Genomic DNA, 23,887 nt, shown 5'->3' on the forward strand with positions numbered 1-23,887 from the left:
TTTTGGCATTTCCAAAGCTATTGCAAAATGTTTTCTGGTGTTTGGCCAGCCATTTATCAAGCTTGTATGAAAACCCATCCCCACAGCAAAGTGGCTCCAAACCAAACTGCTGAGAAACCCACACAACTAGAGTTTCTTTTACCCCAATAGAGAGTGCACACACTCTCTATACAGTGACATATTCCATTTACCTAATCCACAGACCGGCAACAGTCAAAGTTCAGGGAGTGCCAAGTCTGCGCAGGGTTACTATTGGGAGTTACCATATAAGACTGCACTGCTCATCACCAGAGTACACGTTTCCAGCCAGGGCTACATTAGGGCTCTTTCTTGTAGGGCTCTTTTTTGAGGGTGTCCTTGTATCGTTTGTAGAATATTATAAACTTCTGCATTGCAGGCCACTGCTTTTGGGAAAAGACTGCAGCTGACCTGCCCTTGATTCAGCATGTTTCGAGGACCATCTACACCAAACTTGCAACATTTGACATGCCCAGACAAGGCACAGCTGCCAAAGTTCCCCAAGCACCAACAATGACAACATGAACTACCAGTTCTGCGGACGTCCATGCAAATCACACATCGGACTCTTCGGTCATGAGAGGACTCACTGAAGATGATGAAATCACTTACAGCTTGGACATACTCAAACAACGAGAAATCTACTACTACATTAGAGCGCCGGGGTTCGGTGTTATCTGAAGCAAGGAGAAGAATCCCAGCCCTAAATACTCCCATCTATTAATACGCCAGTTTGGCTGCTTAATCATGGGCAGTACCCAGTGTACTGCAGGCCCTTCAGAGTCCGGTATCAGATTATCAACACTGTCAAGGTAGGTCTACTGAGGTTTTGATCTTCCATTGCTGGGTGTGTCATCTTGGAGCCAATGACTCCAGAAAATAAACAGCACACAAAATCAGTAGATTTAGGGAAAACTGCTGCATACCAGTGTACAATAACTCCACTACAAAACGGTAGATGGTGCTGTTGAGATTAATAGCAAGTCCAGTTGCACTGAAGTGGTACTGTCACTGTTAGAAAAGTGATTATTAGAATGAACAATTACTGCAATTGTAATGTGAAATATAATAGGAGCAAATATTACAGATCATAAGTATGGGAAGAAATCTTAACTCAAAGTTTAGTCATATATAAGTAACAATTGTTTACAGATGTGCGGATGTTTTGCCAATAAGAAAAAAATACAGTAACATGCACAAGATTCCATTTAACCTAGAATGCTTTAAGTTTGGTTTGGAACACAGCTCGCAGTAAAAACTTTAAATGATAAAAGCACTGTGCAATGCAGAATGACCATATTTTAGCAAAGTAGCAGGATACAAGATTGATGACCTACTCTGCTGCTCCCAATCTCAGTAAAGATACTGTACTGAGTTGAGGGGTTTGGCATTTCACCACAGGGACAGAAGGAAAACCAGAGAAAGTCATGTTCAGAACAAGCTTGATAGTAGTGGCTTACAAGTAGTTGAGCCATCCTCTGACCTGCAGGAGGTATGAGGCTTGGAGAGGCAAGAGGGTAAGAAAATAAGAGACTCAAATGGTCCTAAAGTGAAATGTAATTGCAAAGATAATACAGAAATAGTGGAAATCTGTTTTAAAACCTGAAAATATAAAGCCTACCATTTAGCATCTGAAAGGTTACCATTTTTTGGGTGGGACCCTTCATCAAAACGCAGAACATCAGGTTACCTTTATCCTTCAGTTATTGATTAATCTGCTTTGTACTTTTTTGTTTTAATTGTAGAATTGAACTGCAGTTAGATATTTCACTTTTAATGCCATTAATATGTTTACTAAATTCACCAACATCCAGTGTGTGAAAAAAAACACCATTAAATCATAACAAAAATATCACAGCCTAAGTCTAGACTTCCAGAATTACTTTCACAACTTGTTTGTGGGTTTCTGTTACTAGATGCAATGAACAAAACTTCTTTAAAATCCATTCTCCTATGATAATTAAATCATGTATTTCAGAACTATACTTCCCAGTACAATGTTAAACTATGGCTAACCAAAACATTCTTGGTTGAATTTAATCATTAAACTTTCGACAAACATTTTAATCATAAATCTGAGAACAGACAAAAAATGTAAAAATGTACTTGTCTGTTGTTTCCATAGACAATGACAACTTCAAAGTGTTTCCAGTATTTTTCTGTTTCCATTTCCAGCATTTGTAATTTTTTGCTGTTTGTTCAAAATATACAAAAGGTGGACAGCAGCTTTGGTTAACAAGGTCCAGTCAGAACAACCTATGCCATAGGTGGCATGCTCAAAGATCTAGCCCAAGCAGACACAAGAAATGTTCCCTCTAACTGCGTAGCAACTTCAAAGTCTCAGCCTCCTTTAAATTACTCTGCCTGCATGGCTAGGTAAAAAAATTTAAAGGGGCTTCCCAATAAACAAATTGCCTGTGCACTCCAGAAAAAAATTATAGGGAATGTTGGACACAGGCCAAGTTGTCTTACAGGAGCTGGACTCTCTCAGAAATTATTTACCTGGCACGGGTCGCCTCTTGAAAGATCAAGCATGTGAAACAGAAATCCAAGCTCACAACCCAAGCAAAACTCCTTCTGACAAAGATGATTTTGAACATGGCAGCGGATGGGCTCCAGCAGATACAGCACCTATAACAGAAGAAGGCGACAGTGAGAGAGAGAAAAAAAACACATACATCAATAGATTGAAACTTTCATATCAGGTACTCAATCAAGTATGCCTGAACAGGATATAGAGAAAAGCTCCCTCTACCCTGCCCAAACAATATGCCTCAGCCCCAACCCTTGGGAGGCAGTGGCATAGTGGTATTGTCACTAGACTAGTAATCCAGAGACCCAGGGTAATGTTCTGGGGACAAATAAATATCTGGAATTAAAGTCTAATGATGACCATGAGACCATTGTTTATTGTCATAAAAGCCCATCTAATGTCCTTTAGGGAAGGAAATCTGCTGTCCTCACCTGGTCTGGCCTACAGGTGACTCCAGACCCACAGCAATGTGGTTGACTCTTAAAAATGCCCTCTGGTCAAGGGCAATTAGGGATGGGCAATAAAAGCTGGCCTAGCCAGCGACGTCCACATCCCATGAATGAAAATAAAAAAAACACAAGAGGAGGAGTGCAACGTAGCCTCCTTTTTTCACTCATACAACAACAAAAGGGGGATAAGGAAGAAAGAGGTGCAGGGCAAAGAACACAAAGGAGATAAGAAGGTAAGAATTATGCGAGTCCAGAGTCAAAATTCTTTCACCGAGTCTACAGGCTGAAAACTGATGCTGGATAATTCTCTTTTTTCAGCACAGATCACTTCCACGATGGGATGGGCACACAGAGGTGAATTTATCTTGCAGGCAATGGTACAGAAGTTCCAGTAGAAATAGTGCAGATGGGGGCCAGGTTCTGGTTCTGCTGCCATTTGGTTGATGGAAGATGGCAGCCTCAGCTGTGCAGTTCCACAAGGCAATATTACAGGTTCCTGAAGCTTGGGGGGGGCGGGGGGGATGGTCAGGTGACTCCCACCTCTCCACTGCAGCTTGGACAAGGGATGTATATTCCTTAGTCTGGATTCTTGAGATTGGTAATGTTTCAACCATTAATAATTTCAACAAGGTTTCAGGAGTCCTTTCTCCTCACAGACTGGTCATCTCCATTGGCAGGGCCTGGCCTTACAAATATAAATGGCCTTTGTACAATTTCCTTGGATTTGATCTCTGCAGTCACAGGGGTCATTAGCACATCTTCAAAAGATAATGAGGTGTCAGCCCAGAATGTTCCTTTTGTTTGAATCATGGCCAGCCATGGCTTTTACAGCCTTTGTCCAGTATTTGTAAGATTTTATAAATTAGCCATGCTGTCTACACACACATGCACGCACGCACACACCCTATAAATTTAATAAAAATATAAAGTGAGGTCTTAGCTCCAGGATAACTAATATATGCACAGCAAGGTGAAAGTACAACTGGACCAGTCGTAACATTCATTAACACCAGTGAAGAAAATGAAGTACTTCTCTGTCCAAAAGTATGTAAATTAAATTAACTTCAAAAACACTACAGTAAGAAGTAACTGCAGTTTGAATTCAAATATCCTCCACTCTGCACATTAAGCAGGATGAATTAGCACTTGCATGGTCACAAATTACATAGCATTCTTAAATTATATTTATTGAATTACACAAAACAGTACCAACATATGGTACCACAGAATGGTGAGGTGAAAGCTCAGTTCCTTACTGGCTAAAATCACGACCTCTATTGTTTTGTTTACATTATATTTGCTAATTATGTGGTTTTTGATGAATTTACAACCAGAAGGGTGTTATTTCTATTTTTTATATAAAAGTGCTGACAATTATAAGGCAATGAGAAATTGGAAGAGTGTCCCTGACCTGAATCATGCAGTTGCAGTAAGCATTGGGAATGTGCGGCTCCAGGCCTGCAAACAGCGTCTTGTTGTAGTGTTTGAAATCAAAGTCTTCCAAACCAAGTTTTGAGTACTTTATAGTAACCTAAACAAATACATATACAAATAAACTTAATAATTCAGGCAGATGTCAAATATTCTAAAGAATTCTTCATGATCAAACTGCTACACAAAACAAAAAACACACAAGCAATTGCTCCTTCTTAGTCTTAAAGGTGTAGACCCATTATTAATTGCCCAAAGTGGGGAGAATATAGATCAATCTGGACACCACTGTAACATGATGGGTGAGGGGCTGCTGGCCAAGAAGGTGAAAGGCCTGACACAAAACTCAAGGTTTATGGAAGCACCAAAGTGCTAATTTAACTCAGCGATATGCCCAACACTTCCAGTTGCACTTGCTCCAAAACATAACTCAAAATTCAGGACAAGATCCCCCAATATCCCATGCACTCTACTTTGAGCTTCCGTTCAAGAGTATCCCATGACTGTACAATCTTCTTGTTCCAGGACAGAGAGTCTATAAACACAATGATTGAGACTTGGGGAAGAGATCACAACAATTAACTTAAAAGAGCGGGGTGGGGAAAGTGGCCAGAGATTTGCCAAGCACCAAACCGCGCAGCAGATGAAAGAAGCCCAGGTCAAACTACAATAGGGTTGTTAAGGTACAGGCTGGACAGAAATATCTGTACCTTTAGTTTCATTCCTTAACACACCACCATACTTTAAAATATGAGCTCATCCCAGTAGGGCCATTCCTCTATGAAAGTTAGTTAAACTTTTAGAAATATGTTATCACATCTCCTTAATTTTCTTTAATGTGATGTCTGTATTAATATAGCCCTAAATTTCAATATAGTACAAGAGGCATCCAAATGGTGAGTGGAAAACTATATAGTCTACAGTATGATCTCTTGAATATTGCTGAAAAGAGAGACATGTTGCCGAAGCTTTTCGTCTTGCACTCATCAAGACAAACTGTACTACCAAGCGGCTGTTAGTATAATTTCTTTGAGTCAGACCTTTCGATATTTCTTTGGCACCATGTATAGATGAGGCTCTTCCTCTCTTCCAATAGGAGACTCAGGGATTTGATTGTAGCTGTCAAATTCTGCATCCATTTCCTTCAGTTTATATGGAACCTATAAACAGGTAACTTACTTCAATAAATAGACATACTAAAAACATGGTGAGCGCTGCTAATGGTCCAGTGGGTAATAGTGAACCCAGTGTATGACTAAACTGGACCACGTGGAACAGCATACACTGATTTTCCCCAGGCTGTGTCAAGTTAACTGACCTCAGCTTGGACAGGAGGAGGAGGATCACTGCAATTAGCATCAACCAAGGAAGGGAAGGAAAAAAACATCAGGATTCCTTATCCAGTGAACTCTTCCAGAAAGTACACATGTGCAGAACCAGACTTGGCAGATATGCTTCTATGGTCAAAAGCTTGCTGACACTCACTCTAGGTGCACACATGAAGAGTGGCCACTTGGGAGCAGTACCAAAGGGCTGCTGGTTCCCATAGAACCACAAAGTCAGTGCTTTCAGAAGGAGAGGAGAAAAAAATGGTCAAAAAAAATATTATAAGCATTATAAAACCTCTAATTTTCTATTCAAGCAGAGCACTGGATTTTGTTGGCAAACATAAAAGCTGCACTCTTTAGACAACCAGCATTGATTTAGCTTGCACCAATGTGGCTATGCCACAACTAAAGGTTTGCATTTAATTCCCTACCAGACAAACTGGTCTATTTAATCCAAACACACTACTCCAGCAAATGCTCAGGAATTCAAAACAAATAAAACTGGACTTTCCCCAGATGTAGTTTCTGCTAGAAGTTTACAAGAGCTTATAGCATGGTATGTTGTGACACAAATGTACTGAAATATTCAGGCTCATGCCCACAATCGCAGAGCGAGTTCCCATCTCAGCCTGACCAGAACTTTGGGGCTTCCTTGCAGGGAAATTCATAGATTGTTACCTTGGTTCATTCTGTTACAACTTGTAACTACATAATATCTTTAACTAGAAGTCTGATAATACTTGAAATTATCATAACTCCAGATGCTAGCAAAAACAAAACAGCAAAAAAGGAGCATAGTAACATTCCGTATATAATTATTAAAGTTCACATCTTATCCATCAACATATAATTATACATCATATGAAAACCTGTGTTTTTTTAAAGTACTTTGTAAAAAGTTATTATTTTATATACTCATGCAGGATGCGCACACGCACAGTAATCAGCCCCTCTTTCACCCCAAAGCCACCAGCCTAGGGTGCAAGTTAGAACATCTTAAGCAACAAACACCAAAACTGTGCAAACTGTCACAATATGTTTTAATGTCTCATGGCTCACAATAGTCTGGGGTGCAAGTTATTCACATGAAAATGTATAGGTACCCTACTTTTAATCACAGTTCTCAGCATCAATCCTTATTTCTAAAAACATTCTTGTCTCTGACAAATTGGAGTTACGGATTTAGATTGGCTATCTCATGTGATCGATCACAAACAGTTGAAATTATGATCACTGAATCGCCTCAAGTTTATCAGTGCAAGTCGCTGCTTCACATTAGCCATATGTATACTGATTTTACTTGATTTCCCAATATAGTTTCAGCTTCACAAGTAGCAATGAAGAAAGTTACTGGTTGTTGATACTGCATGAGACAAAAAACAGCATCGTGAATATCATAATTACAGTAGCTAAGGCTATTCAGCTTATCTTGCCTGCGTTGGTACTACATTAGATCCAATTTCTCTAATCCAATCCCTCCACCATCCCCAATCACCTCCCCACTCTTTCCTCATTCCCTTCAATATTTCAGTTCATCGAAATTCTTCTTAAATAACAATAGCTTCTTGCAGTAATGCATTTTATATTCTAATCAGCTTTGCTGTACAACAGGTAGACAGAAGCAGAAACACAGTAAAATTTGAAGCTGGCACGCTCACTCATGGCTCAGCCACATGACCTGCTGGTTTTTGCCACATTCTGTCAGTCACGGAGTTATACTTGCCGGCCTCGGCCTGCACCAAACGGTGCACAAACATCCTGGGCCTGCTAAGCACTCGCCACTCAAGATGCTTCATAAAGTTAAAGGGTGATTTGGGCCTACCGTACGCCTCTTGTTTGCAAGCAGCCAGCGAGTCCAGAGCTGTCTAGACAGAGTCTCTCCTCCAGCCATCATTGCTGCCTCGGAGGAGGGGGAGCTTGTCACCCAAAACACTATCACTGCAACCTGACCATAAATAAGACCAAAAGACGTAGGAGCAGAAGTAGGCCATTCGGCCCATCAAGTCTGCTCCGCCATTCAATGAAATCATGGTTGATCTGATAATCCTCAATTCCACTTTCCTGCCTTTTCCACACAACCCTTGATTCCCTTATTGATTAAAAATCTGTCTATCTCAGCCTTGAATATACTTAACGACCCAGCCCCTACAGCCCTCTACGGTAAAGAATTCCACAGATTCACTACCCTCTGAGAGAAGAAATTCCTCCTCATCTCTGTTTTAAATGGGCAACCCCTTACTCTGAGATTATGCCCTCTGGTCCTAAACTCTCCCACAAGGGGAAACAACCTCTCAGTATCTACCCTGTCAAGCCCCCTAAGAATCTTATATGTTTCAATAAGGTCACCTCTCATTCTTCTGAACTCCAATGAGTACAGGCCCAACCTACTCAACCTCTCCTCATAAGAAAATCCCTCCATATCCGGGATCAACCTAGTGAACCTTCTCTGGACTGCCTCCAATGCCAGTATATCTTTCCTTAGATAAGGGGACCAAAACTGTTCACAGTATTCTAGGTGTGACCTAACTAGTGCCTTTTATAGTTTTAACAAGCCTTCCCTATTTTTATACTCCATTCCCTTTGAAATAAAGGCCAACATTCCATTTGCCTTCCCTATTACCTGTTGAACTTGTATGTTAGCTTTTTGGGATTCATGCACAAGGACTCCCAAATCCCTCTGTGCTGCAGCCTTCTGCAGTCTTTCTCCATTTAAATAATATTCAGCTCCTCTATTCTTCCTGCAAAAGTGCACAACCTCACATTTTCACACATTAAATTCCATCTGCCAAGTTTTTTCCCACTCACTTAACCTGTATATATCCCTCTGTAGACTCCTTGTGTCATCCTCACCGCTTGCCTTCCCACGTAGTTTTGTGTCATCCGCAAGCTTGGTGATAGTACATTCACTTCTCTCATCTAAGTCATTAATATATATTGTAAATAACTGAGGCCCCAGCATTGATCCCTGTGGCACTCCACTAGTTACAGGTTGCCATCTTGAAAATGCCCCCCTTATCCCAACTCTGTCTTCTATTAGTTAGCCAATCCTCTATCCATGCCAATGTACTACCCCAACACCATGGGCTCTTATCTTATTAAGTAGCCTTATGTGCGGTACCTTATCAAAGACCTTTTGGAAATCCAAATATATTACATCTACTGGTTCCCCTTTATCTATCCTGCTTGTTACCTCCTCAAAGAATTCTAATTTGTTAGGCATGATTTCCCCTTCATGAAGCCATGCTAACTCTGCTTGGTTAGATGATGTATTTCTAAATGCTCAGCTATTACATCCTTTATAATAGACTCCAACATTTTCCCAATGACAGATGGTAAGATAACTGGCCTATAGTTACCTGTTTTTTATCTCCCTCCCTTTTTGAATAAGGGTGTTACATTGGCCGTTCTCCAGTCCTCTGGGACTTCTCCAGAATCTAAGCATTCTTGGAAGATTACTACCAGTGCATCCACTATCTCTGTAGCTACTTCCTTTAATATCCTAAGATGCAACCCATTTGGTCCAGGAGACTTATTGGCCTTTAGCCCCATTAGTTTTCCTAGTATTTTTTCTCTAGTGATAGTTATTGTATATATTACCTCCCCCGTTTTGCCCTCTGATTCTTTAGTATTTTTGGAATGTTATTAGTATCTTTTACTGTGAAGACTGAAGCAAAGTATTTATTCAACTCCCCTGCCATTTCCTAGTTCCCCATTATTATTTCCCCAGCTTCATTCTCTAAGGGGCCTATGTTCACTTTGGCCTCTCTTCCTTTTTATATATTTAAAAAAGCTCTTACTGTCCATTTTTATATTCCTTGCTAGTTTACCCTCAAAGTTTATTTTCTCCCTCTTTATTATTTTTTTGATCATCTTTTGCTGATTTTTAAAACTTTCCCAATCCTCTGGCTTACCACTTGTATCTTTTTTCTTTCAATTTGATACTGTTATTAACTTCCTTGGTTAACCATGGCTGGTTTATCCCCTTCCTTGAATCCTCCTTCCTCACTGGGATATATCTTTGTTGAGAGTCATGCTGCCATTGTTCATCAACCGTCTTTTCTGCTAAACTCCTTTCCCAGTCCACTCCAGCCAACTCTGCCCTCATTCCATTCTAATTACCCTTATTTAAGTTTAGCACAGTTGTTTCCGACCCAGGTTTCTCACTCTCAAACTGAATGCTAGATTCTGCCATGTTATGGTCATTGTTTTCTAAGGGATCCTTTACTCTGAGATCATTTATTAAACTTACCTCATTACACATTACCAGATCCAAAATACCCTGATCCCTGGTTGGATTCACAAACATAGTGTTCTAAGAAACAGCCTCCATTGCAGGCAGGAATCAGTACCATACGTGTCAACTCCCCTTCAGTAACCATTCTTCGTGTGTGACCCTAACAGTGAATTACAACAGGTTTTATAACCATGAGGGGCATCATAACTGAGCCCAATATTATCTTCACCTGAACTCCACACACATTTCAGTGGCAGTTCCCAGACAGCAAGGAGGCATAGGAACCTTGGATGGTCTTCCCCTCGCTTGCCCAAGGGAACTGAAGTCAACTGCAGTCTCCACTGCCATCCCAGCCACCTCTGCATAGACCAGGAAATTAATCAAGAATCTTTTGGTCTGTATGACTGAGAAATGTTACCAAGTGAATCATTAGGGGAGCTTAGTAATATTCTTCTCCAAAGGGAGTTTTTTTTTGAATGAAAAATACTTCATCCAGCCAGCACCTTTCCAACTAAGCAATTGCTCCCTAAATGATCGGTGTTCCACCCTGTATCAAAACATTTATTCTTTTTTTAAATTCATTTACAGCGTGTGGGCTTCGCTGGCCGCGAGAACATTTATTGCCCATCCTTAGTTGCCCTTGAGAAGGTGGTAGTGAGCTACCTTCTTGAACTGCTGCAGTCCATGTGGTGTAGGTACATCCACAGTGCTGTTAGGGAGGAAGTTCCAGGGAGACCCAGCAACAGCGAAGGAACGGCAATATATTTTCAAGTCGGGTTGTTGAGTGGCTTGGTGGGAAACTTGCAGGTGGAGTGTTCCCATCTATCTGCTGCCCTTGTCCTTCTACATGGTAGTGGTCGCAGGCTTGGAAGGTGCTGTCGAAGGAGCCTTGGTGAAATTTCTGCAGTGCACCTTCTAGATGGTACACACACTGCTGCTACTGTGCGTCGGTGGTGGAGGGAGTGAATGTTTGTGGATGGGGTGCCAATCAAGCAGGCTGCTTTGTCCTGGATGGTGTCAAGCTTCTTTAACGTTGTGGGAGCTGCACTCATCCAGGCAAGTGGGGAGTATTCCATCACACTCCTGACTTGCAGATAGTGGACAGGCTTTTGGAGTCAGGAGGTGAGTTACTCGTCGCATGATTCCTAGCCTCTGACTTGCTCTTGTAGCCACAGTGTTTATATGGCTAGTCCAGTTCAGTTTCTGGTCAGTGGTAACCCCCAGGATGTTGATAGTGAGGGATTTAGCGATGGTAATGCCACTGAACATCAAGGGGCGATGGCTGGATTCTCTCTTGTTGGAGATGGTCATTGCCCGGCACTTGTGTGGGGCGAATGTTACTTGCCACTTGTCAGCCCAAGCCTGGATATTAACCAGGTCTTGCTGCATTTGGACATGGACTGCTTCAGTATCTGAGAAGTCGCAAATGGTGCTGAACATTGTGCAATCATCAGCGAACGTCCCTACTTCTGACCTTATGATGGAAGGAAGGTCGATGAAGCAGCTGAAGATAGTTGGGCCGAGGACACTACCCTGAGGAACTCCTGCAGTGATTCCCTGGAGCTGAGATGACTGATCTCCAACAACCATAACCATCTTCCTTTGTGCTAGGTATGACTCCAACCAGCGGAGAGTTTTCCCCCTGATTCCCATTGGCTCTAGTTTTGCTAGGGCTCCTTGATGCCACGCTAGATCAAATGCTGCCTTGATCTCAAGAGCAGTCACTCTTGCCTCACCTCGGGAGTTCAGCTCTTTTGTCCATATTTGAATCAAGGCCACAATTGCCTCAAATAAGTACACCATTTAATTATTGGTACAGAACTGTGCGTTCTCTTTTTTCTTACCTGATTTCTCAGTTTTGTTTTGGGATTCGGAGCATATCCAATAAACCCAACTTTCTTCATGGTACGCAGTATCTCGAGGTCGACAGGTGGAGCTCGTCTGGAATAAAGTAACCACCAGGGTATTTAATCTAAAATAGACTACCTGGTCTTAGTGACTGGGGAATTACATGACCCTCAAAGTGAACTGTGCATCTCCAAGAAGATAGAGGATATTGGGACATTTTGTTATACCAGAAATATGAATATATTTTTGCTTGCTTTGCTCTTCTTTCCAGAAATTATATAGTCGTAAATTGTCCACTAATTCTAACGCACAGTAGCAATATTATGCCACAAAGATTATGCAAAAGGTTTAGATTTCCCTCAACTTTATGCTTATCCAAATGTAATACATGAACAAGCAGTCAGGAAAATAAAAGGGAAAAAGTAATAAGATCTGATACTGTGCTGGCCACACAGTAAAATTTGAGTGTTTCAAATGGGAATTCCAGATCTTTTGTATGTCTCTACTACACTGTTGGCACGAATCACAATAAAATTGTATTATCGGAACCAAATTGACTCTAATATACTTAAATCTCTCGCACATTATATGCAACACCAATCCAATGGTTGGTCGCAAATTTAAGAACTGAGATGGAACATTCAGTCCAGTGGCGCAGCACATCTGGATACCAACAAGTTTTCCTATTGTTGCAGGCTGTAGATTCACCCACAATTCTGCAACTAAGTTCTTGATCTAGCAGGTCAAAAAATGGAGAGGGTAGTGTTATCAGCATTTCTTCTTGATCATAAACAGAGGAGTCACAAAAATGTCCTCGCACACATCTCCTAGCAATGGGTTACACAGCAGTGGGGATTAGGAGTAAGCCATGTGCCAGGCTCTTGTTGAAGGATAAGGTGCTTCAGTTGAAAATAACCCAAAATGGACTGGCAAATACATTCTGAATGAGAAATCAATTAATGCTGTTCAACATTACCTCGGTTCTTGACCTAACAAGTAAACAGCAGTGACCAACACTTATAGGGAGGGCACAGAATTCAGTGCATATTGTTGGTGAAAGTCGTGCAAGTAGGTCAATTTTTTGTGAATTACCTATTACATATGATGGTTCTGATATTACTGCCTTTACATTGGACAACTGGTATAACCTGTAAATGGAAAAAAACAACAAATAGAAGTAAATATAGGGGACAGAGAGGAACCAAGTGACTTGGGTGAAATCGTATTTCTGAGTATGGTTTTTATCCACTGGGAGAAATAAAGGAGAATATTACCAATGAAAAGAGCAAGACTTTGCTTGGAAGTTATTAATCAGAAGCACCGCTGAAAAGGGGAGAAAGTGAGCATCAAAAGCTCAATGTGCTGGAAAAACAACAACATATTAGATGTTTTGGACAGTAAGCAAATTCAGTTTAAGTTAACTTGCATTTGTGTGCCTCAGTGTCCATTAACAAGTGTCCAACTATAAACTTTCAGTTACCTGGGTGTAACACTGCAGTTTGCTGTTGGCCAGTCAGACAATAGAGGCTCAGTGATAAGAGGCACAGGAATGAGCGATAAAGGCAAGAGATCATCGTTCCAGTCTAGGTGTGGTAGGGTATCTACCATGCATGGCATCGGAAACTCGGTCTCACGGGAGTAGGCGTTAAACGTAGATTCTGGCGAGTCTGCCCATAGATGCACACATCCTTCAGAATCTCCAAACACCAATGCTTGCTTGCTAGAAGACACATCGAATGTCATGACTAACTGTCCTACAGTGTTAATGTGGAAAATATCTGCTGGGCTTGCAAGGCCTGTTGGTTCACAAAACTGACACTGCCCTGCAAAACAACAAATGGAACACCATGATCACTGCAACAAACCGTGGCATTGAACAAGATCTTTTACCAGGTATAATGGCACGCTGTATGTCTGCTATTTAAAACCCACATTCCATCTACTACACACTACATATCTCATAACTAGTTACCACTGCAGTGCAATTGCCAAAAGTGGTTTGTGTGAGGATGCAGTCAGCTTTAGACTTACCAAGAGGCAACCTTAAAAGTTGACAAATGGCTGAGAACGTATTATAAGACATTCACAAAGTCAAATCCGAACAGGAGAGCTTCAGCTCATTATAAATCTCATGTGTGGTAAAACCTTAAATACATTCCCAAAGATTTTACAGTTTACAATACAAACAATTTCAAATGTTAACATTCCACCTTGTCCTTTCTGATTTTGTTTTCCTTAATGTTGCCAGATTATCACAATTATGGATCCACAATTCACAAAATGTCAGGATTTCATTTTAAATTAATCCCAGACAGAATAATGAGTGATGAAACTGAGGAAATTTTACCAAAAATAGGACTCAACAGAAAAAACAACCAAACAAAAATAAAATATGCAAACATTAAAAACTGTTCAAAGTGAGGTTTCAGTCATTTATGTTTGATGTTTAAGTATTCACAGTGTTTGAAGTAACAGAAATATTAATCTTAATGTGAAAGCTCTGAAACAAGTCCATCACATATGCAAACGTGTGTCATGCTTAATTTTTTAAATAGATAAGGAAATCTATTCCTTTTCTATTGATTTCTTCAATTTGGGGAGAAACTGGGGAGTACAGGGTTGCAAACCAAAATAAAGTTCCCCAACAATTAACCTCTAGCTGATCTTCATAGGCAAATTACAGATATTCACCTTAGCAGTAAAGTAAAATCAATGCATTGCATGGTATTATACTCCTGTCATTTTAGGACATTTATTGTCCAACTTACTGTGAGCAACATCACATCTGCTAAAAAAAGTTCTACAGATATAAATATTCTATTATAACTCTGGCCTTTTGAAAAGTACCTGATTGAGAGATGATGGCTAGCCTAGATGTGTATGTAGGAATAAATCTCAGGAAGAGAGGATCCACGTGAACTTGCAACGGGCTGATAGCCCGCATCATACGGAGGTCATATACCATCAAGAATCTGTCACATGACAGGCCATTCATTCGATTTGAGAAGCCACATGTCACCAGCAGGTTCCCATGTACATCAAAATCAGAGAGGCTTCCAGAGTAAGCATCAAATTCGTGCTCCAATTTAAAGCTTCTCAAATCTCGGAGGGATACCTAAAAACACATAAGAGAATTACAATACAATTACAGTAAAAGCAAGTTGCATGCTTTATTTCAATGGTTCGGTTGGTGAACACACTGCCACTGTGTTACTGCGCCACAGTCCAGGAAAATTCCAGGTTCAATCTCAGCCACAGAGCAGTGAGGCTCCTACAAATTAATCCCTCTGTTTGTGGATTGCCGGGGGTGGGGGGTGGGAGGTGATGCAACTAGGGTGCCCACTCCTGATCACTACCCAGTAATCTCTACTGGAAGTATGCACATATGGACTTCATTGGAAGACAGGATTAGGCCCAGCTGTAATGCCTCCTTCCCATCAGTCTGCCAACACTCAGTGCCTCAGCTCAAACAAGAAGAATGGTCTCAGATGGGATGTCCACATCCTTCAAACCACCTTGAGCAGGGGAGAAAGAGGGGAAATTTGGGAAGTAAACAAGTTAAACCTGATCAGCTGTTCTGGTCTTTGTGGGAGATTGGTTACCAATTCCAACAGTTGACATCGTTAATTTGTTCTTCCTATTTTCTTAAGAACATTTCAGTTCCTCTTCTGCTGTAAAATTTTTAAAAAGCCTCACTTCTCCATTGGGAGGCTGTAACCACTTACCCTGAATGTACTGGTGATTTTGGAGCTACTACCTCATTGAATATTTCGAACATAAAATAATAAAATTAAATGAAGTTCAACTCAAAAAATACTGAGTTACGATTGCTCCCTTAAAAGTGTTTCAAACAAGCACTTAGGAGGGATGGAGCTGAGGGGGTTGTGGAGAAGAATCTGGCAGGGCTTGAATGCCTGATCATTAACCAATGACTCCTGTTGAATATGCATGTGTTTAGGTGTCAGATGTGGAAAGGGTGAGTTGTCATACCCCCTTTACTACGCTGAAGGAGGGCTGTGGGAGGCAGAGAGCTGCAGCAGATAACAAAGTATATAATGTACTTTAAAACAAAAAAGGAAACAAGCACTGGAGATGGAGAGTTGTATAAACACACCCCAATGGTGCTTTAACGGACATATGTTCTGGCCAGTGCAAAATGACACAGATTTTTGTTTTTAATTAATTTTTTGTGTTCAAAGTGGGATATGCCAGTATTGGGGAATGGGACTCTTTCCATTTCGGGCAACAACTATTACCAGCTCAGGAATAGTGCATCCAGATACAGAGTAAAATTTCCTCTATTCTGCCCAAACTAAGAAGAGTGCGGCTTACTGCTCAAGTGTAACATTTTTGTTCATATCCCACACCATGACTCTACACCCACAGCATTGTGGAAGACTCTTAACTGCCCTTTGAAATGGCCTAACAAGCCACTCAGTTCAAGGGCTATTTGGGATGGACAACAAATGTTGGACTTGCCAGCGACATGAAAAGAATAAAGAAAAAAAAGCCATCCTGTGACCTATGCTTGCGATTGCCGAATATTGTGAAACATACTGTAGACTTATCACCATTAGGAACTGAATGGAGACTGCCTAAACTCGGATTACATTGTAGCCTTAAAGCCAGCAGAGAGACTGCCTTAATATTAGACTGGGCTGGATTTAAACCCAGATCCCAAAGGTAAAAGGTCAGTGGCTGACTAATGATACCATCCAGTTCCCAACCAACTAGACCTTGCAAATTAAATTCTGGTCCGTGTTGAATTGGGCAGTATTGAGGGATGGGGAGAGAGAGAGAAAGTGAGGGAGAGAAAGCCAGGGAGAGAGAGGAGAGAGAGAGAGAGAGTGGGGGTGGGGGGGAGAGAGAAGAGAGATTTATCATTTCCTGAAATGTGTCTGCCTAATATTTACTCACTCAACCAACATCCCTAAAAAAACCCAGATAATCTGGTCATTAGCACATTGCTATTTATGGAACCTTACTGTGTGCAAAGTTAGCTGCCACACTTCAACAGTGGCTACACTTCAAGAGTACTTCATTGGTTCATATAGCACTTTGGGACATCCAGAGATCGTGAAACACGCTACATATACGCATGCCCTTTCTGTTTTCTTTCTCACTAGGTAGTGAGTTGCTCTGCTTTTCACGTCAAATCTGGACAGGAATGTGCCCTCAGTTGGTTAACATATGGAACTTTCCAGCCTCAGGTCAGGACAGGTAAAAATCCCACCACAAAACCTTCAGGTCTAGCACCTAGCCAATTTGTGCTTTTTTCAAAAATAAATGTTTTCCTAGTTAAGCAAAATATGGTTTTTTATAATATCTAGATACAGTAATCCTTCTGATTTTCCAGTAAAATTTACTTGGAAGTTATTTGAGGAGAGCTCACGCCTGGTATAGTTCAGCCGATCTTACTAACAACTCAATAGTCATAGGTAATCCCCATGTTGCTGACTACCAGATCCAAAATGAAGTGACATTTCCAGGAGTGAGCATAGTAACCTTTTAGGGTTTTCCCAGGTCTTCAAAGAAGAAACATTTTGAAAATGTTGATTCTTTCTTCACAAAGTGACTGAAATCAGGCAAGATGGCTACAGGAAATGCACATTTCATAAAGCATTCCATATTCTGGATGACAAAAAAAATTCAACCATAGAATTGACTAAAAAGCCTTTCCTAAATACTAATTTATCTCTCGGTAATCAACTGTTTAAACAAATCCATGTCTGTGAACTCCATAGTGGGACTTATAAAAAAATGAATGTCGGAAAAACTACAAACTGCAAGATTGCAATCTCTTGACAGGGTTCAAATTATGGTTAAAAGCAGTTGGATAAGATTGCTGCCTCGAAGTCACTCCTTGATATCCACTGCTCACTATGCAAACTGGAAATTAGGATTAATAAGAAAGCTAGCAGTAAGAAGTGAAGTCACCATTGGATATTTCCACCCAGAGGCTAATAGAACTACAGAATTAACTACGAGCAAAGGTCACTAAACAGACAGTATCAACAGGTTGAATTTATTTCTGGAGTGAGATGGAATTGAGGGATATGCCAAGATGATGGGAGTAATATGTGGAAAAGGGAGCACCCTGTTCAGTCTAATGCCCTTTTGCTGTTCCTACAAATTATTGTGTTATGTTCAGTACATTCAGTATAAATACCTTTCCTGATGTATGGCCACAAAAGAAGAAGCGGTTAGACTGTCGCATGATTGTAACTCCTGGAACTTCAACTGTGTACTGGAAAGAGACACAAAAATCAAGCACTGTACATTAATATGACCAGTTATTCAGGACATATTAAAAATAAAATATTTTCCACTAATCTTTCAAAAGCCCTTGATCCGTGTGTGAGCCAAAAAGAAACTATTATTTGTGTGTGAAAGAAACAAGAGCTGGGTACAGGTTCAGCAGTGGTTAATCGCACTGCCCTTCAATTTCTGAGGACTGCCTTTAAATACTGCCCAGACTGCGCTGAAGTCTCTTTTCTCTAGCAACCATAAATGCTTGGACAATCTCAATCCAGTTCCTATTGGCTGTGGGCCCAAAGCACCTTAAGAAAAGCACAAAGAATGACTGGTTTGAAAAATAGGAAGGCAAAAAACAAATAGACACCCCCAAGAATTAGAGGGGAGATAGAGAAACAGCAAGAGAAAAGAAATCAGCGAAACTACAAACTACTCAGCATTACTTAAAGGTGTGAAGAAACAGAAAAACTACAATATCTTCTGTTAAAAGCTTCCTTCAAATTATCAGAAATAGAATAGATGCCACAATCAGCCATTTAATACTGGATCAAGTGTCTGCACTGACTGAAAAAACCACAACCACTCACAGCTGATCATGAAGCATCCTCTCAAGCATTTCTAATGCTTGCTTTTCAAAGGCAGTCCCAACAAAGTGTCCAAGCAGGAGTCTTGAGGCAGCATAAAAGCATCTGGGATTCTTGTATTAACAATGCCATCCTCTTATATGCTTACAGCAGTAGTTCTCAAATGTTTTTGGTTGAAGCGTCAATTTCCAAATATGTTAGTAATCACAAACCCCACCTCCATCTAAAATTATAATACTATAAACTCTTTGCACATTTACATTTCAGAATGTGATATTCGTTAATGTCCTGTTAAGGAACTTGCATGAAATTTTGTCAGGACTGTCCAATATAGCAAACATTGATGTGATTGATTATGTGAAAACTTTTATTTTCCCCTCAGTTGAATGGTGACCCTATATGTTCAACAAAATGCCTGTTGAATACTTCACCGCCCAACATCTCCCTCCTCTTCCTGGGATAACATTAGGCTCAGTGGTTCCTGTTGGGAACATCTGGTACCATTTCAGGTGTAACCCTCCGCTGCCTGCCTATTCACCACATGACTGCTTAGTGTTTCAGGTTTTTTTTCCTCCCCCTCTGCTGTTTACCATCCTGTCTGTGCTGGAATATTGCTGACACATTGCTTGGTGTGCAGCATTTCTGCCATTGAGCCACCAACAGTAACTGAGACAGCCAACAGCACACACCCAACCTGTGGCATCACAGCAACAGGTGGCCTCCACAATATTCCGTGGACCCCAATCTGAGAACCACTGACTTAGACCATCACAGCAATTAAAGGAAAGAGTACCTTTAAAACATGAATCAAATCATTTAAAACCAATGAAATGAAAAAATTCTAATATTTGAGCTCAGAACTTTACCTTTTCACTTTCTTGTACTGCATTTAAGTCTACTTCTATGACATGATTCTGAAGGCCCCCCAAAAGAACAGAGTTGTTGTCAGTGAGAAGAAGACTGTGCATGTCCTCAGCTTCATCCATACTAAAAATTAAAATACATGCAGTGTGAGTATCTGCACAGACAAGAATGAGGAACACAGTTAAAGACTGCGCATCCATACTTAGCACTGTGCTAATGCACAGATTTGATAAAACATTCTTTGTTATTTGGATGGATTAAGACAATTCAAAACTTCTGCCTAACCCCTTTACTACTTAAGTTACAATGTCGGATTTAGTAATGCTTCTCATGCTAAATGAACTCCTATCTCAATGAAATTGTACTTTTCCACAAATACAACTAATGCTGTCATAAAGTGCCTGCAATCTTCTTCGATAGAGCAGAAGGTGAGCTCATATAAAGTCAGAAATATAATAGAATGCTCTGCCACTGCTCTTACATGTAAATCCCAAAATTGCAAATTTGCTCAATTTGAAGACATATAGGAGACATCCAATATCTGTGACAGACAATGGGAAGATTCACTACATGGTAAATCAAACAATCCTGAACCTAACAACTCACAAAGACTGCAGATTCAAGTGATGTTTAATGTCTGTTTGATAGAAAGAGGTTTTAAAAATAACACAGCACTTTCACCAGAACATTTATTTCATTGTTCTTATGTATATATTTCAGAGAAAGAGGTGATACTCAGTGACAGTCCTGGAAAGCAGTTTTAACTCTGTGCCTTTTGACCAAGGCACTGCTTTAATGTCCACAAATGAATTTACTTTTCTGTGTGTTCCTCCTGCTTCAACCCAGGAAAACTGTTGCTACTGCAATGTGACTGTCAATTTTGAGTCTTTGACAGACAACCAAATGGCAGTTTTTTTTTAAAGTTGCACAAACTTCCAAAATGGACAGTGGAAAACAGGAAGACTGAAGTAGCAAATTGTTTAAAATTTTAAAAACAGAAAATGAAGATTAAAATAGGAAAAGCAAAATTAAAATAAGGAATGGGCGTAAAAAAAAGGCTAAGGACATGCAGAATTAAAATGTTTGATCTAAGATTTGTGTTTTAGGTGACTAAGTTAATGTGACTATTCCAATGATAAATCTATTTGTGACTTTTAAGTAGATAATTGCTGTGATCATATTGTTAGTGTTACTGTGTGAGCTGAAAACCAAACCTGCCCAGGGAGCCAGGAAGAATTTACCTCTCAGGAGTCTAAGGATTATCTAAAAATAACTTTTTACAATGACTCAAACTTTTAAGCATATGAATTGCATGGAATCTCATAAAATTAGAGGCTCCCTCAGTAGCCTAGTCAAACACAGTCACATGAAGCAATTAAGCACTACAGACCAGAATTTTCAAGATCCAATTTTTTCTTTCTTCACGAAGGTGCTGGCTCATTCTCCACAGTTCCAATAGCCCTCTGAAACCTTGCCAAGTCACCATTCCTCACATGACCTTGGACATTGACCAACAGCAAGCAATTCAATTGGTGCAGGAGAGAAGCCTTACAGCCAAGTCCAGCAAGGTTCTCACCAGATGTCAGCATATGTACAGCAGCCGCATACTGACATTGGGCGAAGCAACAACTAAGGTTCACACAAGAATAGCTACTCAAATGAGTTACAGAAGGGCTGTCAGCACTTTGGAAACATATACCTTCACAACGGGGGGTGAAAATGGGGGTAGGGGGAAGAAGAAGAGGAATAAGATTACAGGTATGTAAGCATAACTTGAATACTGTGGCCACATGAGGTCAGGGGCTGGGAATTCTGAGGTGAGTAATTCACCTCCTGACTTCCCCCAAGTCTGTCCCCCATCTACAAGGTCCAAGTCAGGAGCGTGATGGAATACTCCCCACTTTCCTGGATGAGCATAGCTCCAACCGTACTCAAGAAGCTAGCCGGCTCGATCAACACCTCTCCACTACATTTAATCATTCACTCCCTCCACCACCGACGCACAAGGGCAGCAGTGTGTACCATCTACAAGATATACTGCAGAAACTCACCAAGACTCCTTTGATAGCACCTTCCAAACCCGTGATCTCTACCGCCTAGAAAGACAAGGGCAGCAGATGCATGGGAATGCCACCAGCTGCAAATTCCCCTCCAGTCACATACTATCCTGAGATGGAACTATAATTGCTGTTCCTTCACTGTCGCTGGGTCAAAATCCTGGAACTCCCTCCCAACAGCACTCTAGAACTACCTCCAACTTGTCGATTGCAGCAGTTCAATGAGGGGACTCATCACCACCTTCTCAAGGGCAACTATGTTTGGGCAATAAATGCTGGCCTTGCCAGCGATGCTCACATCCCAAGAATGAATTAAGAAGAACTCCAATACTCTTTACCCCTTCAACTCAGCTATTCACTTGCTTTTAGTAGTTTGCCTTTACACTATAGCAGTCTAAACTTAAAAACTTACACATAATCAAACATTATAAGTCCCCCTCGAGTAAAGCACTTGAGGTTATTCTTATTTAAAAAGAGAACTCCACTTTCTATGCTTTGAATGTGACGTATGTCATCAGTGGCGTTAACTTGAAAAGATGAGTATCGCTCCATAGTGGGACCGAAGAAGGAGGTTGCATGGCCCTAGACAGAGAAATTTCAAAGACAAATTTAGTAGTGCTCCTCTGAAGGCAAAGAGCTCATGCACCCTACACCCAAAGCAAACTCTAATATTCCCAATGTATCACACAGCAGCAGCAAACATAAATCAATTATTCAGCAGAAACTACTATGTTTTGTTTTACTGAGGACAATTCAACAGGATTTAGAATGCTATTTCCGATATTTACACAAGTTTTAAATTTCTCTTTAATAACAAAAATTACAAGTAAATTGAGAGGCTCTTTTTCACCAAATGCAGCACTACCCCTCAGATCTGTTATGTGTACAATGATTAAGTTTACACTTCACAGTTCTACATCACAAGTCAGCTCTCAACATTAATGAAACAACATGCTTAGACAGATCTATGAAACAGTTTTAAAGACTTATCAACCAATATGAACTGATTAAGAAAAGGACTTTTCAAATATTTATTTTGAATCTTAATTTCAGGAGGAAATGACACATACATACAGCAAAACCATATTATGTGTGGTGACACTGAGTCAACATATTGCTCTATGACTGACAGCACATGGATTTGTACCTTGTTGCCTGAGCAGAGCTGGTAACTTCCTTATCTTACACAAGCTGCTGTGGGGACCAGCCAAGTGGAATTTAGGATTTCCTCACTAAGTAAGAGTGAGTGTGAAGGAAAAACAGGTTTTCTAGTGATATCCCAGCAGCCATTTTTGCATCATCGCAGAATCCTGGAAAGAAATGGCTCCCAATCCCACATCGACTATCAACACATTCATGAGCATTCAAAACACGTTTTTAGAATTGCATATGCTTATGTTACTATGTGATATTTGGGAAGTGGTCAGTACTGTTGGTTTATATTCAACTGCATAAATCAGCCATTAAAAAGGGAAGTTCCAGGCTCTGAACAGGTGATAAATAATTTAGCACTTTTTAGTCTCAGCATACTGTGCATATTAAACAAAAGCACCTAACCACTTAATTTCAAATTCCATCTTTTAATTATACTCGCACACTTTACAAGTCAAGTTGCAACATCACTGGGTTAGGAATCAACAGGAAATCCTGATTAACCCAGCTAGATCGAGAGACTTGTAAGCTATACAAGCACAATATGCCAATCCCTTATCCACCAGTGCACACCAAGGCCTCCATACTAGAGCAGAGACCCATTAACTTACTTGGTTGGAGGAGCAGGTTAATGTACTACACTTACCCCATGATTTCCCACCCAGAGTAATTCATCTTGAAGGTCAAAATGTGCTGCAGTTACAGGGACTCCAACTTCTGCGACAACTCTGTGCAGCTCTGAATACATTCCCTCCACAAGGTGGACAGATTCAGGTACTGAGACTGACATGCCATCCAGCTGGACACCATCTGCTTCCAGTTCCACATTCTGCAGCAAGTTTGGGTCAAGCCTTGGGTCCAGCGAATGCTCAATTGAACTGTCCAGGGAATGGTCAATGCCAGGGTGCAGGGACGATGAGTATTCCCCAAGGCCAGAATCAAGGCCATCAAAATTCATGGTTTATTCTAGGGATGAAAAAAAAGAGGCAGATAGGAAAGAAGGAAATTCCAATCCAGGCAGCAGTTATTTAGACTAGTATTAACTAGGATATTATGCAAGAACAAAAATCACTCCCAGTTTTTTCAATCAACAATATCCTGCACCCCACAACATTCCATCGCTAAGAAATTCTG

General features: G+C 40.6%; 2 protein-coding genes across 7 annotated transcripts in view; both read right to left on the minus strand.

Moving 5' to 3' along the window:
• pan2 (poly(A) specific ribonuclease subunit PAN2) overlaps positions 1-23,887 on the minus strand; it is a 70,296-nt gene that overhangs the window by 44,196 nt on the left and 2,213 nt on the right. For 3 of the 6 annotated variants that reach the window (XM_078534733.1, XM_078534734.1, XM_078534735.1), the window contains 10 exons: positions 23,400-23,719; positions 22,014-22,183; positions 19,547-19,667; positions 18,011-18,088; positions 14,689-14,956; positions 13,322-13,664; positions 11,838-11,934; positions 5,472-5,591; positions 4,412-4,531; positions 2,521-2,649 (listed from right to left, as the gene is read on the minus strand). In XM_078534733.1, the coding sequence (XP_078390859.1) occupies positions 2,521-2,649; positions 4,412-4,531; positions 5,472-5,591; positions 11,838-11,934; positions 13,322-13,664; positions 14,689-14,956; positions 18,011-18,088; positions 19,547-19,667; positions 22,014-22,183; positions 23,400-23,711 (1,758 nt within the window). In that variant the 5' untranslated portion in view covers positions 23,712-23,719. Of the gene's footprint in view, positions 1-2,520; positions 2,650-4,411; positions 4,532-5,471; positions 5,592-11,837; positions 11,935-13,321; positions 13,665-14,688; positions 14,957-18,010; positions 18,089-19,546; positions 19,668-22,013; positions 22,184-22,748; positions 22,912-23,399; positions 23,720-23,887 lie in introns of those variants that run through there. The other 3 variants (XM_078534737.1, XM_078534736.1, XM_078534738.1) reach the window with 3 other exon arrangements.
• The window catches only part of LOC144672776 (EEF1A lysine methyltransferase 3-like), a 192,689-nt gene continuing 174,726 nt past the window's right edge, over positions 5,925-23,887 (minus strand). The window contains exon 5 of the transcript XR_013574168.1: positions 5,925-5,943. The gene's annotated coding sequence lies outside the window, so the exon portion shown is untranslated. The remainder of the gene's footprint in view (positions 5,944-23,887) is intronic.

Source organism: Cetorhinus maximus, chromosome X (genome assembly GCF_964194155.1).
Source record: "Cetorhinus maximus chromosome X, sCetMax3.hap1.1, whole genome shotgun sequence".
NCBI lineage: Eukaryota > Metazoa > Chordata > Chondrichthyes > Lamniformes > Cetorhinidae > Cetorhinus > Cetorhinus maximus.